We start from the raw sequence: 19,255 nt of genomic DNA, 5'->3' as shown, positions 1-19,255 counted from the left end.
ATCACAAAGTCCTGACCTCAATCCTATAGAAAATGTGTGGTCAAAACTGAAAAAGCATGTGTGAGCAAGGAGGCCTACAAACCTGACTCAGTTGCACCTGCTCTGTCAGGAGGAATGGGCCAAAATCAACCCAATTTATTTTGGGAAGCTTGTGGAAGTCTACCTGAAAACATTTGACCCAAGTTAAACAATTTAAAGGCAATGCTACCAAATACTAATTGAGTGTATGTAAACTTCTGACCCACTGGGAATGTGATGAAAGAAATAAAAGCAGAAATAAATCATTCTCAACTATTATTCTGACATTTCACATTCTTAAAATAAAGTGGTGATCCTAACTGACCTAAGACAGGGCATTTTTACTAGGATTAAATGTCAGGAATTGTGAAAAACTGAGTTTAAATGTATTTGGCTAACGTGTATGTCAACATCTGACTTCAACTGTGTGTGTATATATATATATATATACTTAAGCAATAAGGCCTGAGGATGTGTGGTACATGGCCAATACTCCACAGCTAAGGGCTGTTAAGTGCAACGAGGCGGCCATATACCCCAAACCCGAGGTGCCTTACTGCTATTATAAAACTGGTTATCAATGTAATTAGAGAAGTAAAAACAAATGTTTTGTAATACCCATGGTATACGATCTGATATACCACAGCTGTCAGCATTCAGGGCTCGAACCACCCAGTTTATTTTGATATATAATGACTTGGGCCAATAATATCAACTTCAAAGACCATATGCACCAAAATCTCAAATTTCAATGTAACATTAATTGGAATGTGGGGGATAGCAGATGTAATATAAATGGAAAAACATTTGTAAATCTTACAAAAATCCTTCTTTTGCCATTTCTTTTTTTAAATATACAAAAATAAAATAAGGGTACTGTCATGGTTTCTTAGGCAGTACTGTTCTGTGTTCCACAGGGACATGGAGGAGAGGAAGGAAGGAAACGAGAGGGAGGGCGGCTCAAGCCCTCGGACCCCTTACGTCCATGTCAGTTCATAGGGTAGGAGGTGAATGTTGACCTCTAACCCCTCCTATCAATAAGGCAATTGGTGGTAGATGCATTGTTTTCGTATTAGAGGGGATCGTTCATGTCACAGGTATAGGAGAGGGGTCACGCCGCTGCTGGGGGCAGTGGTCGCAGGTTGTCCAGTAGTGATTGGACAGCGGGTAGGGAAAGAAGAGCCCTCCCCATGCCCCCTCCTGCACGGTAGCAGGCGTATCCCAGTACTCCTATCACCCCAGCCTTCAGCACCGTGCGCAACATCCAGCCAAAACGAGATGGAGGCGCAACACTGACAGTCACACAGAAAAGCAAAAGAAAGAGGGTCAATATTAACTCATAAAAGTTAGAAGATGCAGAAATACAATGATCCTATTGCTCTATAATATAAGTAGTAATAACTTGGTCTAGACTGCTAAGAAAGATACACACACCTCATGATCTCCTGAATGTTGAGATCCTTCTCCCAGTTCCTTTCGATGCCAGGGACATGGCCCATCCCCACCACTCCCACCACCACAGCAGGCACTTCTGTTACAAGAAACAAAGCGAATTTATCCAGCTGAAATGGCATCCATGTTCCCAAAAAACATTGGTCTGTAACAGTCCATCTATTATGCATAGATACATTAGGAGTTGAGGATAAACTTAATTGGCATCTTAGGCAGTGTGCAAAACACAGACACAATAACCCAGCTCGTCCATCTTTCAGAGTAAGGGTCCAATCAAACTGCTGACGGAAAACTATGCCAGAAAGTAAGCCTTTTCATTGATTTAATTGCAATATTGCGGAGACTACAACCAATGATATGGTAGTGTTTTACCCACGAGCAGTGTGAACAGACTAATGGAGAAACTTGTCTGTGGACTTTCTCAGGTGAAAAGTGAAACAGGCAGATGCTGCGATACTCACTCTGGGCATTGGGGGGCGCCTCCACACAGCGTGCGGCCTGGCGGAGCGTGTGTGTGAGGTAGATGTCTCGCTCAGCTACAATGGTCTGGTGGAGAGCAGGGAACTCGCCGATCATCTCTAGCATCGTCTGCTCCAGCAGGTCCTTCTGTTTGCACTTCTCAACGTCCTCCTTACTGACACACAACAACAACAAACATATTGCAATAACAAAAGCATTGCACCAACTGGGTTTAACCAAGTCCCCAAATTAATTCCCAATAGCTTGCCATCATTTGTATTCAGGTAAATAAATTAAGCCCTATATAAATTAAATCTATTATTAAATTGGATATTACTAAATACAGTACCACCCTAATAATATTTCTGCTCTAATATTACTACATACTAACCAAAGGAAATACTGAGAGGAAGTGTATAGCGGAGTAAGCTGTGGACTTAACCTAGACACTAGAGAGGAGTAACTGTCAGGTTATTGTACCTGATGGGGTCTGACAGGAAGCACAGGCCCCAGGCCAGTCTGGCTTTCTGCCACAGACTGAGAGCAGCGATGGCCCGTTTGAATGTCACCGGGATAGGCCGGTCCCCCAGGTGGAACTTGCAGAAGGGCACTCGGCCCGCCTGGGTGGAGAGAAGAGAGAGGGAGGGTCTTTGCATAAAACGTTACTAATACTGTACCTAGTGGGTAACAGGTAAGAGGGTGTTAAGTTCAGTATGTTATGCTGTGTGAGATAAGAACATTAGTGTGTATTTGAATGTATTTGTGACCTTGACCTGACACCTTGTGCGAGAACAAACCTGTGACCCTTATCAAGATGAACTATTTTTAGTGAGTGCGTGAATGTCTCACCTGTTTGAAGGCCTCCCTAAACTCCCCTCCAGGAGCCATGCCCAGCTGCTCTGTGATGTGAGCCGACACTTTGAGCAGCAGGATCTGCATCAGGCCAGACATCACTCCATTCTGTGAGGACATAATAAAGAGGGGGAAGGACAGATAGGAGAAAGCTGTATGTAGTTCTGTCTTTGAGCTGTTCTTGTCTAATGATGTTCTATATTATGTCATTCTGTATTATGTTTCATGTTTTGTGTGGACCCCAGGAAGAGGTTACAACAGCTAATAGGGGATCCTAATAAAATACCAAATACCAATACCAAAGAGACAAAACGGTGAACTGTAAGTTATCATCCAATCTATCCTCTCTTCTAGCAGAGCAATTAAAACATATACAAGCTCAGATCTCAATATCTTGTTCTATGCTAACAGATAATAGATAACTGAGCATGGAAAGGGGTCCTTTCATTACTCATCCCCCTGGTCTTGGAATTCCCTCCAAGCCAACCTAAAAGTCTAGGACCTGGTGTTCATGGATGAGTTCAAAGGACAAATAGATGAACAGGTTGTTGAGACATGTAGTTGTTTCCATTTGTCACCCGATGTCACTAGTTTGCGTTGCCTCATGTAAGGAAGCATGCTGTGTTACTTCACACGCGAATGCCTGCACGTACGCACACACACCCACTGTTTGTTTGCTGTTGTATTTGTGCTGTTGCCAGTGTCTTCTGTCTGCGTTGTCCATTTTGTCTCACATTGAGGTGTTTAAAAAAAAAATCCTAGCCCCCCCCCCATAGGAGGCATTTCACTTCTTGTCAGGCCATAATTGTAAATAAGAATTTGTTCTTAATTGACTTGCCTGCTTAAATACAATAGCACTGCCGTTTTGTTATTTCAACAAAACTGATTCTATAGGGCACATACTGTTAACATGTTCAATATTTATTTTATTTTTATTTAACCAGGTAGGCCAGTTGAGAACAAGTTCTCATTTACAACTGCGACCTCGCCAAATTAAAGCAAAGCACTGCGCACAGAGTTACACATGGGATAAAACAAACGCACAGTCACAATAACACAATAGAAAAATCTATATACAGTGTGTGTGTGTTCACAAACTGTATACAGTGTGTGAAAATGTAGTAAGATTAGGGAGGTAAGGCTATAAATAGGCCATAGTGGCAAAATAATTACAATTTAGCAATTAACACTGGAGTGAGAGCGCAGAAGATGAATGTGCAAGTATAGATAATGGGGTGCAAAGGATCAAACAAATTAATAACAATATGGGGATGAGGTAGTTGGGTGGGCTATTTATGGATGGGCTGCGTACAGGTGCAATGATCGGTAAGCTGCTCTGACAGCTGATGCTTAAAGTTAGTGAGGGAGATAGAAGTCTCCAGCTTCAGTGATGTTTGCAATTCGTTCCTGTCATTGGCAGCAGAGAACTGGAAGGAAATGCGGCCAAAGGAGGAGTTGGCTTTCGGGATGACCAGTGAAATATACCTGCTGGAGCACGTGCTACGGGTGGGTGCTGCTATGGTGACCAGTGACCTGAGATAAGGCAGGCATTTACCTAGCAAAGACTTATAGATGACCTGGAGCCAGTGGGTTTGGCAACTAATATGTAGCGAGGGCCAGCCAACGAGAGCATACAGGTCGCAGTGTTGGGTAGTATATGGGGCTTTGGTGACAAAACGGACAGCACTGTGATAGCAAATTGGAGGCTATTTTGTAAGTGATATCGCCGAAGTCAAGGTTCGGTAGGATAGTCAGTTTTACGAGGGTATGTTTGGCAGCATGAGTGAAGGAGGCTTTGTTGCGAAATAGGAAGCCGATACTATATTTAAACTATATTTATAGAAACCAAGGCTGTTGTGTCTGCCGATAAGAATGTGGTGATTGACAGAGTCGAAAGCGTTGGCCAGTTCGATAAAGATGGCTGCACAGAATAGTCTTTTATTGATGGCGTTTATATCGTTTAGGACCTTGAGCGTGGCTGAGGTGCACCCATGACCCGCTCGGAAACCAGATTGCATAGCGGAGAAGGTGGGATTCGAAATGGTCGGTGATCTGTTTGTTAACTTGGCTTTTGAAGACTTTAGAAAGGCAGGTTAGGATAGATATACGTCTGTAACAGTTTGGGTCCACTAGCAAGCGTTAGAAAAATGCTTCTTGAAATTCTCGATTATCGTAGATGTATTGGTGGTGATACATCTTTTTTCTTTTTTTTTTACTCATTTCAGGGCAAAAAAAAAGCCAAACTGCCCCCCCCCCCATAGTCGTACCTGTTTGATGGCCTGCTGGACCTTGTCCAGATTAATGTCTTTTGCCTCCTTCAGCAGTGTCTTTTCATCCATCTTCAGCATGGACACCCTGTACTGGCACAGCTCCACCACCACCACGTCTGGCTGCACTGCACGGATCGTCTGCGGGAGGGGAAGAGATGGGGGAGAAGGCAAACAAAGGGGACAGGGGAGAAAGGGGGAGGAGAGAGTGGGAGGATGAGGAGAGGAGGAAAACAGGGAAAGGGGGTAGAAGGAGAGGACAGGAAGGGGACAAAGGGGAGCAAGGGCGGTAAGAGAGAGAAAGCCAAAGGTAGAAGTACAAGACTGACAATAGCATGGATTTTGCCTGAGGGAACAAAACAAACAGGAGTCCAGGAAACCAAGACATGTAAGGGGGATGTCATAGTAATTTGTTCTTAACTTACTTGACTGGTTGAAAAAAGGTTAAATAGATAGTTCTGATTGGCAGATTTCAAAATACTTTTTATTCAATCATCTCTGAAGGACAATCATTTAGAAAATGTATGAATCCCATGAATTTGAACGAACTCAACAGAGGCCATTCCAGGAGATACCTATGACAATCATTTAAGGCCGGTTTCCCAGACACAGATTCTGTCTAATTCAAAAATGTACTTGAATGGAGATTCCTCATTCGGCATACTTTTTTAGGAAGGCCAGACAAAATTGATTCACTATTTAACAGATTTCCCCCCCCAAAAAGCGAGGCGAGCAATTTAAAAAATATATAATTAGGTGGATAAGGAATAACAGTACTTTACCACATTGTCCTAGGCTATATGGACATGAACAATAGTATAAATATTCAATTTGACTGATTTTCAGATTATTAATGAACATTATTCACATAGGATGTATAATAGAATGCAATATTCTATCATATTCAAAAATGATTAAAAAAAAAAAAAAGTTGTATGAATGTATCAGTTCATTAATCATCTACTTAACTGTATAGCCTAACAAATTCAAGAAAGATTGACAATAAATAATTGTAATCAAATTAAAATGTTGATACATAATAATGAGTTAATTACCTGAATGCATCTCTATAGCCTAGGCGTTAACAAAATATTCATACAAATATGATTGGGCCTCTCATAGACTAGTAGGCCTTGTAGAAAGAGGGTCAATCAAGTTAGGTCTATCAAATGAATGTAGCATTGGAAAAAATGTATAAATCCAGCCATAGAGTATAACCTATCATCATCAAAATCAATCAGAAGCATACATTTATATAGATCAAGCGTGACTAAATTCGTGACTAAATTCGAGCCCAGTAAATTTGCTCACCGTATACTCCTTCAATTGTCTCATCTGGCTGCCACGAAAAACCCCACCTGCTGATCTGCACAAAGTGTGTGCGTGCCACTGGCAATGTACTTTGCTGGACATGCTCGCTGTTGTCAGCAGCGCATCATCACTTCAAACGCGTGGTGTTATCGGTTGGCCTACTACTACTACTGGTAGTACCGGTAAAATGTAAGTTATGAATCGCAAATCACCATACAGCTGATACTTCGATTTCATCAATCATTTTGACTTCAATTTGGTTGTCCAAAACACTATCAGCTTGCACTGCCTTTGCTGATGAATGCCCTGATCTCTGGCCATTCAATTAGTTAAGTTACATTGTTGTTTCGTCTATTAAATCACTTCTTATTCATCTGATAATGATGCAATAACCATGAATTTAACCAACTGTTTGTTTATAATGAGGGACGTCCCACGTTTAACCTGGACACATAAATAGTAGGAATTTATGCTGGCTTTAGCCTTGGCTGCGTGAGAGAGAAATTAAACATCTGCATGTCGCCTGCAGGTGCGAGTGTGTGTGTATTTCACTGTCCAATCAGAGGCTCAAACATGATCTGAGCGCATGATCTGAGGCTGTTTGGTCTCTTGGGTATCAACTTGGGAAAGCCTCAAGGGAGAGCGGACAGTGCATAAAGACAAAGAGACGCATAGATTGGCCAAAAAAATAACATATATATATATATATATATACATATATATATATACACATATAAACACACATATATATACACATATATATATATACACACACACATATATACACACACACACACACACACACACACACACACACACACACACACACACACACACATATATATATATATATATATATACACACACATACATATACATATACACATACATATACATATATACACATATACATATATATATATGTATATATATTTTTTTTTCAGTGTGGAGGAAAGTGAGGCGGGGCATCCGTTAAACAGTAATTCAAATTTGTCCGGCCAAACTGGCTAGGATAAGCTGTGTCAAGGAAAACAGCCCTTAATGCTTGCATGTCAGATTTGTTGTGCTCACCGTGGCCACGTCCTTCTTGCTGCTGTCACTGAAGTGGGCAGTGCCTACCAAGTAGAGCAGGCTGCCATCCGGGGCAGTCAGCCGGGTGACTGTTTCAGGGAGTTCTGGGGAAGACTGGCGCCGCTGGGCACGCACCTGCCATAGCAGCTCCACCGCCTCAGAGTCCGCTATAAAGGAACCAGCCAGGGAGAGGTGGAAGGGGAGAGAAATAGAGCAAGTAAGAGCAAAAGACAAAGGCAAGAACGGAAAGAACCTTTAGTTCCTACATCACTGAATTGGATGGCAGGAAAGACAACATACTATGCCAAAGGAATGTGATTGTCAGATATGGGTAGAGTGAACAGTGCATGTTGTAGCCTACTGAAATAAAAGGTTACAAACAAGTTAGAACAGACTTTCAAATATAACATCGCTGTGGGAGGACTTCACAGACATTAAGAGAACATGGATAGTAGTGTCAAAGCTTGGAAAGTAAAGGACGGCTCCCCCTTTTCTCACACATGGGCATTGTGAACAATATAAGCTTTTGGTGCCAAGCAGACGGAGAGAAAAGTAAATACATTTTACGTAAATAAGGGTACTCACAGAGTCCAGGGGGACGACTAGGCAGTGACTCTTCTTCAGACGCATCTTCAGAGGGACCTACCAAGTCATCCTAAAAAAAAAGTTAAAAAGCATATGTAGTCATTAAGTCATTCTAAAAGTGTACATGTCAATGAACACATTTTGTCAATGTGCTCAAGGGCTTAGTAGCCAGATTTATTGTGACACTGATCCTTAGACAATTAACATCAAGGCTAGTACAGGAGTGGGACAAAATTCTAAGAATGTTTGTTTTGCTTAATGTATTATGATCAGCATAGAGCTGTGTTCTTCAAATAACACAGCTGTATGGGACATAACAGATGTGTGTGAAGCTGTACTCTGTGTGCCTTTTTAAAATGATCAAAATAACAGCTGTCAAAGCATTATGCAGTGACCCATGTCCAGCAGTCCCCAAACTTACCTCGGAGTTGTTGTCTTGGTCCATGATTCAGTCTTTAAGAGCTGGGCAAAAACTAAAGCAATGTCCCACCTTCCTTACTGAAAAGGAAAGCAAAACAGGAGGAAAGAGTATGATCAAATGTATGAATACATTTAGCCAAATTCATCAAGTAGGTTTGTTGACCAAAATTGCTTTTCTCTGCAATGCTATCAGCTGTGATGCTTATTTTGTGACTAAGCTAAGGCCCCAATGCAAGTTCCTCAATTGCTGACGTTTGCTAACTAGATATATGTGCAGTGTACTAAACCATAAATAAACTACCCATTCTCACTAGTTAGCTACCATCAGCATATGGCGATAAAGTTAGTTGGAAAATAAAACCGTCTAGTTAACGTTACCTGTCACAGGTAGCTAATTCTAGTAGGTAAGACAATTTGTGAGCCAGGTTTTACTGTGACAGGTACGTTATAGTGTATAGACAAATATCATGAGCAAACTGCCTAACGTTAGCTTAGTGGCCCCTTTTTAGAGCCCGGTCATGGCTAAACGCTCTCCTGCTGCTGCATGTAGCTGCGTACTTCAACACGATTACATCACCTTCACACAAAAGTGTTGACATAGCTAGCTATTTTGCTAGCTAACCACATGCTACAAAGTCAAGTTAGCTAGCTAAAGCCGTCAAACCTGCTGGTTAGAGACAAAACATTAACACCCTTAGCTGATATTCCCCTCGTTTCCACATATTATATAGCTAGCTAGACAAACTAGCTAACATTATTCATTAAGTTAGCAAGTTGGCCAAAGCTAACTACTTGCCGACTAGCAGCTAGCTTACTACTCGCCGAATAGCAGCTAGCTTACTACTAGCTAACAGCTGACATATCGGTTAACTGTCTAACTGCTGCTAACTACTTGGCAAACAATGTCATATCAATTTGTAATTAACATATAATAACTACAGCTTACAATGTTATACATTAATAAAATAAAACTTACAAGTTAGCCAACCTGTGCTCTCACCTGCACTTCGACCAATGATGTGTTCGACTCGTTTGTTAACGTTGTCTTCTGGTACTTGTAGTTCAATTGAGATTTGAGTGCGTTGTGGTAATCAGTGGTGAAAAGCACCCTATTGTCATACTTGAGTAAAAGTAAAGATAACTTAATAGAAAATGACTAAAGTAAAAGTGAAAGTCACCCAGAAAAATATTGCTTGAGTAAAAGTCTAAAAGTATTTGGTTTTAAATATACTTAAGTATCAAAAGAAAAATTATAAATTATTTCAAATTGCTTATAATTAGCACAAGACATATTTTTTACATATAGCCTGGTGCACACCACAACTCACAGACCTCATTTACAAACAAAGCATTTGTGTTAGTGAGTCCTCCAGATCAGAGGCAGTAGGGATAACACGCAGACATGCTCAGTCCCCTACTGTACAGTCATGGCCAAAAGTTTTGAGGACACAAATATTCATTTTCACAAAGTCTGCTGCCTCAGTTTGAATGATGGCAATTTGCATATACTCCAGAATGTTATGAAGAGTGATCAGATGAATTGCAATTAATTGCTCACTGACAATTTTGCCTAAGAACACAGCCATGAATAAAGAATGGTACCAACACATCCTCCGAGAGCAACTTCTACCAACCATCCAGGAACAGTTTGGTGACGAACAATGCCTTTTCCAGCATACACCTTGCCATAAGGCAAAAGTGATAACTAAGTGGCTCGGGGAACAAAATATGAATATTTTGGGTCCATGGCCAGGAAACTCCCCAGACCTTAATCCCATTGAGAACTTGTGGTCAATCCTCAAGAGGCGGGTGGACAAACAAAAACCCACAAATTCTGACAAACTCCAAGCATTGATTATGCAAGAATGGGATGCCATCAGCCAGGATGTGGCCCAGAAGTTAATTGACAGCATGCCAGGGCGGATTGCAGAGGTCTTGAAAAAGAAGGGTCAACACTGCAAATATGGACTCTTTGCATCAACTTCATGTAATTGTCAATAAAAGCCTTTGACACTTATGAAATGCATGTAATTATACTTTAGTATTCCATAGTAACCTCTGACAAAAATATTAAAGACATCAAAATTTGTGAAAATTCATATTTGTGTCATTCTCAACACTTTTGGCCACGACTGTACTTCCTGTTCACTCATGACTGCATGGCCAGGCACGACTCCAACACCATCAATAAGTTTGCCGATGACACAACAGTGGTAGGCCTGATCACCGACGACAAGACAGCCTATAGGAAGGTCAGAGACCTGGCCCGTGAGGTGCCAAGACAACAACCTCTCCCTCAACGTGATCAAGACAAAGGAGACGGCTGTGGACCTCAGGAAAAGGAGGACCGATCGCGTCCCCATTCTCATTGACGGGACTGTAGTTGAGTTGTTTGAGATCTTCAAGTTCCTTGGGAGTCCACATAACCAACAAACTACCGTGATCCAACACACCAAGACAGTCGTGAAGAGGGTACGACAAAGCCTAGTCCCCCTCAGGAGACCGAAAAGATTTGGCATGGGTCCTCAGATCCTCAAAAAGTTATACAGCTGCACCATCGAGAGCATCCTGACTGGTTGCATCACTGCCTGGTATGGCAACTGCTCGGCCTCCGACCACAAGGCATTACAGAGGGTAGTGCGTACGGCCCAGTACATCACTGGGGCCAAGCTTCCTGCCATCCAAGACCTCTATACCAGGCAGTGTCAGAGGAAGGCCCTAAAAATTGGCAAAGACTCCAGCCACCCTAGTCATAGACTGTTCTCTCTGCTACCGCATGGCAAGCGATACCAGAGCGCCAAGTCTAGGTCCAAAAGGTTTAACAGCTTCTACCCCCAAACCATATGAGTCTTGAACACCTAATCAAGTGGCTACCTAGACTATTTGCATTGCCCCGCCCCCCCCCGCATCTTTTACGCTGCTGCTACTCTTTGTTCTGTTTATTATTTATGCATAGTCACTTTAATAACTCTACCTACATGTACATATTCCCTCGACTAACCGCTGCCCCCACACATTGACTCTGTACCAGTACCCTCTGTATATAGCCTTGTTATTGTCACGAACGTCGTCAGGGTGGAACGACCGGACCAAGGTGCAGCATGGTGAGCGTACATTTATTTTTATTTATAAATGTCACCAACAAACCAAAGAATACCACAACCGTGACACTTACTTTGGCTACACAGGCCACTAACAAAGTCAACTACCCACAACAAAGGTGGCAAAAGAGGCTGACTAAGTATGATTCCCAATCAGAGACAACGATAGACAGCTGTCCCTGATTGAGAACCATACCCGGCCAAAACATAGACATAGAAAACATAGAAATAAAGAAACTAGAATCCCCACCCTAGTCACACCCTGCCCTAACCAAAATAGAGAATAAAAGCCTCTCTATGGCCAGGGCGTGACAGTTATTTTACTGCTGCTCTTTAATTACTTGTTACTTTAATTTTTTTGTTTTTACTTATCTATTTTTTACTTAACACTTATTTTTCTTAAAACTGCATTGTTGATTAAGGGCTTGTAAAGTCTACACCTGTTGTATTCGGCACATGTGACAAATACAATTTGATTTGACCAGGGATGTTCTCTTGATAAGTAAGTGAATTGGACCATTTTCCTGTCCTGCTAAGCATTGAACATGCAACAAGTACTTTTGGGTGTCAGAGAAAATGTATGAAGTAAAAAGTACATTATTTTCTTTAGGAATGTAGTGGAGTAAAAGTAAAAGTTGTCAAAAATATAAATAGTAAAGTAAAGTACAGATACCTTAAAAAACTGCTTAAGTAGCACTTTAAAGTATTTTTACTTAAGTACTTTACACTACTGGTGGTAATATAGATTTGTAGTTCTTATTATTTTGTTGTGCAAACCAACGGCCATATAATTATATTTATATGCATATGCTATTAATTGCAAAAACATTTATACAAGGAACTCTTCAACTTTTATCTTAACAAAAAACTTTTATTACACAGACTACATCATCACCAGAAACACCACCCAACATTGCCTCAAGAAGTAGTTTTGTATCTTTCACCTGTTTTACTTGGACTAGGATTTTGGGTGGATAAACTGTTCATAGATCTGTGCCCAAGGAGATCTACCCAGACAGAGCCTCCAGGAACAAAACTGTTTCTTTACCCAATCTGAGGTCCCCAACCCAAAAAAACGGTGAGGAGCACTGCTCTATCGACATGCTCACACTCATAAACTTGTGCTACATATTTAAAGTGCTTTTGAATGCATTAGTGTGCTAAGTACATCAAGGGGATAGTGTGCTAACCACTGGTCATAAATAATATCTTATTAGGTAGCCTACCCAGGCAGGTAGTTTCCCAAACCATGTATTTAGTGCATGTTAGACTGTGAACATATCAACACATATCTCATTTGAAAGTGAACTTTGCATTGTCACAAACAGTGTAAGTAAAACATTTGATTTATAAGTGTTCTAAGCCTTCCTCTTGTCACATACCAGTGAGATATTCTAAGGTTTCTAATATATTTTACATGCACATCATATGGCCCTTTTATACAGAGACATGTTTTATTGCCCAAGATGACAGATTCACAGCATTAAGGAATCCTCAGTGTGTTCATTCAGAATACATGCTTGTTGTAGATTGTTCTGCCATCACTGTTCAGTTTAGGTTACCAATTGCTCAGATATACGATTGATGTTGGTTGCTACACATCCCCCCCTTGTTAACTGCATCATACCTAGTGAAAGGTGCTATTATATGCTAATAACAATTCTACTAACTACAGTACTCTACTTCTCATTCGTTAACTTCAGGGGGCATTGTTTTTGGTGAGTAATGAGCAACCACAATAACCAAGTCTTACTGACGCGGCATTGGACATGGGGTGTTGTTGTTGCTCTCAATGTGGTGGTGCGTGGCAACGTAGGCCTATGGTGAAAAGGTAGGACAGTCAAAAGCAAAGCATTCAGATGCTGTGCATTTTATTGTGTACAATGCTTTCTATATCTACGTATAACTTCCCTTATTCTTCATAACTTCCACAAGAAGAGCTGGATATGACTGTAATGTCCAGCACTCTCCCTGAATGAGTCCAGGTTTCAGTTGAAATGCAGTGCTGGCGTAAAGACCACTGCACATTGAAAGGTCATGAAAACAGTCACTTCTAATGACGTTGAGAGGTGGCAGGTTTGGAATACCTTTCGTAGATCCATAGCATGGAGATTTTAACTTGAATGTTGGCAATAATGCATATGCTTGCCTATATTAATTAAAGTGAAGGTGTTTCTGAATTTGACATTTTTTGTTAACACACGAAAATCCATCCTATGACTTCCCTTGTGGATGGATCAGCGAACCTTACCTAATAAGTGCACTAGTGGTGTGAGAGGAACCCATTAAAAGGTGCAATCTGTAACTTTCATTCCCAGTCAAAAGTACTTTAAAAGGTGCAATCTGTAACTTTCATTCCCAGTCAAAAGTACTGCCCATGCATTTGTTTGTATGGGAACTTAAACGAATGCAACCATTTGTTATTATTTTTTGCTTCCGGGCTAAATGTGCAAATGGTAAAATGTAAGTTGCATATTGCACCTTTAAGGAGCCCAGTCTTCTATAAGGTAGGTGCGTTCTCACTTTGCCTCCTCTCTCTGTCTTCTGTATGGTCAAATGACACTGATTAACTAATGGAATATTTATGTGTGAGCACACCACAACAACTGAGATAGGGCTACATACAGTCTATAGATTATTTATAGTATGTAAACATTTTTAAACTTGTGAGCGTAAACATTATTGCCACAAACAACATGATGTGATATTTTGCATATATTGCAGTGCAGATTTTTTTTAAGTATATTGCATTGGCTTTCAGTACACTTCGATAGAGGGACCATAAGCAATAGTATGAATGTTTTATAAACATATTTTCATAATGTGGCTGTTGGTGAAGCAGTCTTTATGGAATTCTATACTGAACAAAAATAAGCGCAAGATGTTAAGTGTTGGTCCCATGTTTCATGAACTGAAATAAAAGATGCCAGAATTTTTCCATACGCACAAACAGCTTTTTTCACTCAAATTTTGTGCACAAATATGTTTACATCCTGGTTAGTGAACATGCCTTCTTTGCCAAGATAATCCATCCATCTGACAGGTGTGGCATATCAAGAAGCTGATTAAACAGCATGATCATTACACAGGTGCACTTTGTGCTGGGGACAATAAAAGGCCACTCTAAAATATGCAGTTTTGTCACACAACACAATGCCACAGATGTTTCAAGTTTTGAGGGAGGGTGCAACTGGCATGCTGACTGCAGGAATGTCCACCAGAGCTGTTGCCAGAGAATTGAATGTTAATTTCTCTACCATAAGCCGCCTCCAACGCTGTTTTAAAAAAATTGGCAGTACATCAAACCGGCTTCACAACTGCTGACTATGTGTAACCACGCCAGCCAGGGACCTCCACATCTGGCATATCCAGACAGCTGATGAAACTGAGGAGTGTTCCTGTCTTAAAAAAAAAGCTTTTGTGGGGAAAAACTCTTTCTGATTGGCTGGGCTTGGGCCTGGCTCCCCAGTGGGTGGGCTTTGCTCCCAAGTAGGTGGGCTTATGGCTTCCCAGGCCAACGCATGGCTGCGCCCCTTCCCAATCATGTGAAATCCATAGATTAGGGCCTAATTTATTTAAATATACTGATTTCCTTATGAACTTTGAAAATTGTTACATGTTGCATTCATATTTTTGTTCAGTATATACAGTACATCCTGAAACTATTCAGACCCCTTGACTTTTTCCACATTTTGTTACATTACAGTCTTATTCTAAACTGGACGAAACATTTTTTTTATAGTCAATCTACACACAATACCCCATAATGAAAAAGCAAAAACAGTTATTTTTATAGATATTTTTGCAAATTTATGAAAAATAAAAACAGAAATACCGTATTTACATAAGTATTCAGACCCTTTGCTATGAGACTCAAAATTGAGCTCAGGTGCATCCTGTTTCCATTGATCATCCTTGAGATGTTTCTACAACTCGATTGGAGTCCACCTGTGGTAAATTCAATTGATTGGACATAATTTGGAAAGGCACACACCTGTTTATATAAGGTCCCACAGTTGACAGTGCATGTCATAGCAAAAACCAAGCCATTAGGGCATAGAAATTGTCCTCAGAGCTCAGAAACAGGATCGGGTCGAGGCACAAATCTGGGGAAGGGTACCAAAACATGTATGCAGCATTGAAGGTCCCCAAGAACACAGTGATCTCCATCATTCTTAAATGGAAGAATTTTGGAACCACCAAGACTCTTCCTAGACCTAGTCGCCCGGCCAAACTGAGCAATCGGGGGAGAAGGGAATTGGTCAGGCAGGTGACCAAGAACCCGGTGGTCACTCTGACAGAGCACCAGAGTTCCTCTGTGGAGATGGGAAAACCTTCCAGAAGGACAACAATCTCTGCAGCCAGACGGAAGCCACTCCTCAGTGAAAGGCACATGACAGCCTGCTTGGAATTTGCCAAAAGGCACCTAAAGGACTCAGACCAGGAGAAACAGGATTCTCTGGTTTGATGAAACCAAGATTGCGTCAAAGCGTCACATCTGGAGGAAACCTGGCACCATCCCTACGGTGAAGCAAGGTGGTGGTGGCAGCATCATGCATGGAAGCAAACCGGTTAAGGGCCCAAAAAAGTGACACTTTGTTTTTGGCACTGAAACATTTAAAAAAAATCCCTGGTAGGGGGAATGGCAGGTTTTAACTAATTAATCAACAAATAATATGATCTACATGATCAGTCTCTGTGTATAAAATAAAAAGTGGTTAATGTGAACCTAACTCACAGATTTTCAAAAAAAGGAACAGAAAGCAGCCTCCCGAGTGGCAAAGTGGTCTAGAGATCCTGGTTCGGGTCCAGGCTCTGTCGCAGCCGGCCGTGACCGAATAAACCCCCCTCACCTACACACAAGTGTTACTGTCAAGTTCAACACAACAAAAGCAATATCTTGGGCTACACTAGACGGAAGCCACTCCTCAGTGAAAGGCACATGACAGCCTGCTTGGAATTTGCCAAAAGGCACCTAAAGGACTCAGACCAGGAGAAACAGGATTCTCTGGTTTGATGAAACCAAGATTGCGTCAAAGCGTCACATCTGGAGGAAACCTGGCACCATCCCTACGGTGAAGCAAGGTGGTGGTGGCAGCATCATGCATGGAAGCAAACCGGTTAAGGGCCCAAAAAAGTGACACTTTGTTTTTGGCACTGAAACATTTAAAAAAAATCCCTGGTAGGGGGAATGGCAGGTTTTAACTAATTAATCAACAAATAATATGATCTACATGATCAGTCTCTGTGTATAAAATAAAAAGTGGTTAATGTGAACCTAACTCACAGATTTTCAAAAAAAGGAACAGAAAGCAGCCTCCCGAGTGGCAAAGTGGTCTAGAGATCCTGGTTCGGGTCCAGGCTCTGTCGCAGCCGGCCGTGACCGAATAAACCCCCCTCACCTACACACAAGTGTTACTGTCAAGTTCAACACAACAAAAGCAATATCTTGGGCTACACTGTACATTACTACTACATTGTACACTTTCTGCCTGTGGACATCTGTTCTACAATGTGTCAGCAGAGCATGATACTCTTTGTTGGCAGAAGTGAGCTCTTTCAGGCAGAGAGTACACCTGGCATACCCCTTTTTATCCACTGTATTGAAAAAATGAGAAAGAAGGAAAGTGTGTGGTGTTCCTTTCACCTCTATAGTGGCATCCAGCTTAAGCCAGGCCCAGCTCCAGCTTCACTTGATCCCTGAATGCACTTGTATAACAAGAAATGCCTCATTTTCACCTAATTCTCTCATTCTGAAAATTAACCACATACTGTAGAGAGAAAACATTAGTTCACAGATAGTAGTTAGTTCGTTAGCTAGTTAACTACTCACACAGATTACCAGGGTCCAGTGGGCAACTAACAAGTTATAACTTGAGGAATGGCAAGAAGTTGTATAACGTTACCAGTTAATACTAGAGCGAATTGGTTAGGTCACTAAAGTTAGCTCATCTGATGTTGTAACATTAGCTACCGTTAACATTAGTTGCCTGACTTTATTAGCCAGCTAATTTTCACACCATAAACTCAATGATTTGATCAGTTAAGTTGGCTAATGTTGCTCACCATTTCTCTGGCTAGCTAACAGAGAATTCGATCCAGCTAATAAGATACTTAACAATGCTAACAATACTTGTTCTACCACACTTTCTCCCTCACCTCAAACTTTCGAAATGCCAGTTGTTTTTCGGTTACAGCTCATGAAGTACGCTTCATCACATTCTCACCTACCTCTTCGTTATGGGTCAGGGGACGCGCTGGTGTAAATGAGCAGCCGTTCCGCTCTCCGTTGTCTTTCCAGAGCGCGCGCTGATGCTGTAACAAGCAAATTGGTTCTCTCTTCAGTCGCGTGCTGCAGTATGTTGTTATGTGAACGATTGGCTGAGCCTTGGATACAGCCAGTGTTGCTCCAAACGTGCATCACCCCCGCTAAAAACGTTTCTCATTGGATCTACACAAATCACGAAGGCAAACTATTTTGTATTCAAAACGGCGAATTTAACCGAAATGTGACTGTTTGGCATCCTTGATCATGCTGTGGGTATGTTTTTCAGCGGTAGGGACTGGGAAACTAGTCAGGATCGAGGGAAAGATGAACAGAGCAAAGTACAATCCTTGATGAAAACCTGCTCCAGAGTGCTCAGGACCTCAGACTGGGGCGAAGGATCACCTTCCAACAGGACAACGACCCTAAGCACACAGCCAAGACAACGCAGGAGTGGCTTTGGGATAAGTCTCTGAATGTCCTTGAGTTTCCCAGCCAGAGCCCAGACTTGAACCAGATCAAACATCTCTGGAGAGATCTGAAAATAGCTGTGCAGCGACACTCCCCATCCGATCTGAAAGAGCTTGAGAGGATCTGCAGAGAAGAATGGGAGAAACTACCCAAATACAGGTGTGCCAAGCTTGCAGTGTCATCCCGAGAAGACTCGAGGCTGTAACCTCTGCCAAAGGTGCTTCAAGAAAGTACTGAGTAAATGGTCTGAATACTTACACTACCGTTCAAGAGTTTGGGGTCACTTAGAAATGTACTTGTTTTCCATGAGAACATACATGAAATTAGATGCAAAATGAATAGGAAATATAGTCAAGACGTTGACAAGGTTATAAATAATGATTTTTAATTAAAAATAATAATTGTGTCCTTCAAACTTTGCTTTTGTCAAAGAATCCTCCATTTGCAGCAATTACAGCCTTGCAGACCTTTGGCATTCTAGTTGTCAATTTGTTGAGGTAATCTGAAGATATTTCACCCCATGCTTCCAGAAGCACCTCCCACAAATTGGATTGGATTGATGGGCACTTCTTACGGTTAAGCTTCTCCCACAACAGCTCAATAGGGTTGCGATCCGGTGACTGTGCTGGCCACTCCATTAGAGACAGAATACCCTAAATGGTTCTTGCAAAGTTTGGAGCTGTGCTTTGGGTCATTGTCCTGTTGTAGGAGGAAATTGGCTCCAATTAAGCGCAGTCCACAGGGTATGGCATGGCGTTGCAAAATGGAGTGATAGCCTTCCTTCTTCAAGATCCCTTTTACCCTGTACAAATCTCCCACTTTACCATCACCAAAGCACCCCCAGACCATCAAATTGCCTCCAACATGCTTGACAGTTGGCGTCAAGCACTCCTCCAGCATCTTTTCATATTTTTTTTTGCGTCTCACGAATGTTCTTTGTGATCTGAACACCCCAAACACAGATTCGTCTGTCCATAACACTT

General features: G+C 41.5%; 1 protein-coding gene across 4 annotated transcripts; it reads right to left on the bottom strand.

Moving 5' to 3' along the window:
• Positions 1–623: 623 nt before the first annotated feature.
• On the bottom strand, positions 624–9,507 carry trabd (TraB domain containing). 4 transcript variants are annotated; one of them, XM_021601368.2, is made up of 10 exons: positions 9,436–9,507; positions 8,437–8,513; positions 8,016–8,085; positions 7,431–7,597; positions 5,049–5,189; positions 2,779–2,889; positions 2,410–2,549; positions 1,932–2,104; positions 1,453–1,549; positions 624–1,310 (listed from the first exon to the last, which is right to left on the bottom strand). In XM_021601368.2, exons 2-10 carry the CDS (start codon positions 8,458–8,460, stop codon positions 1,130–1,132), a joined length of 1,104 nt encoding a protein of 367 aa, XP_021457043.2. In that variant the 5' UTR covers positions 8,461–8,513; positions 9,436–9,507; the 3' UTR covers positions 624–1,129. The 4 variants fall into 4 exon arrangements, with proteins under 4 accessions (XP_021457043.2, XP_021457036.2, XP_021457049.2 ...); XM_021601361.2 differs by having other exon boundaries at positions 9,412–9,494; XM_021601374.2 differs by having other exon boundaries at positions 9,424–9,445.
• Positions 9,508–19,255: the final 9,748 nt, after the last annotated feature.

Source organism: Oncorhynchus mykiss, chromosome 1, assembly GCF_013265735.2.
Source record: "Oncorhynchus mykiss isolate Arlee chromosome 1, USDA_OmykA_1.1, whole genome shotgun sequence".
Lineage (NCBI taxonomy): Eukaryota > Metazoa > Chordata > Actinopteri > Salmoniformes > Salmonidae > Oncorhynchus > Oncorhynchus mykiss.
This window is presented reverse-complemented; position numbering and strand designations above follow the sequence as displayed.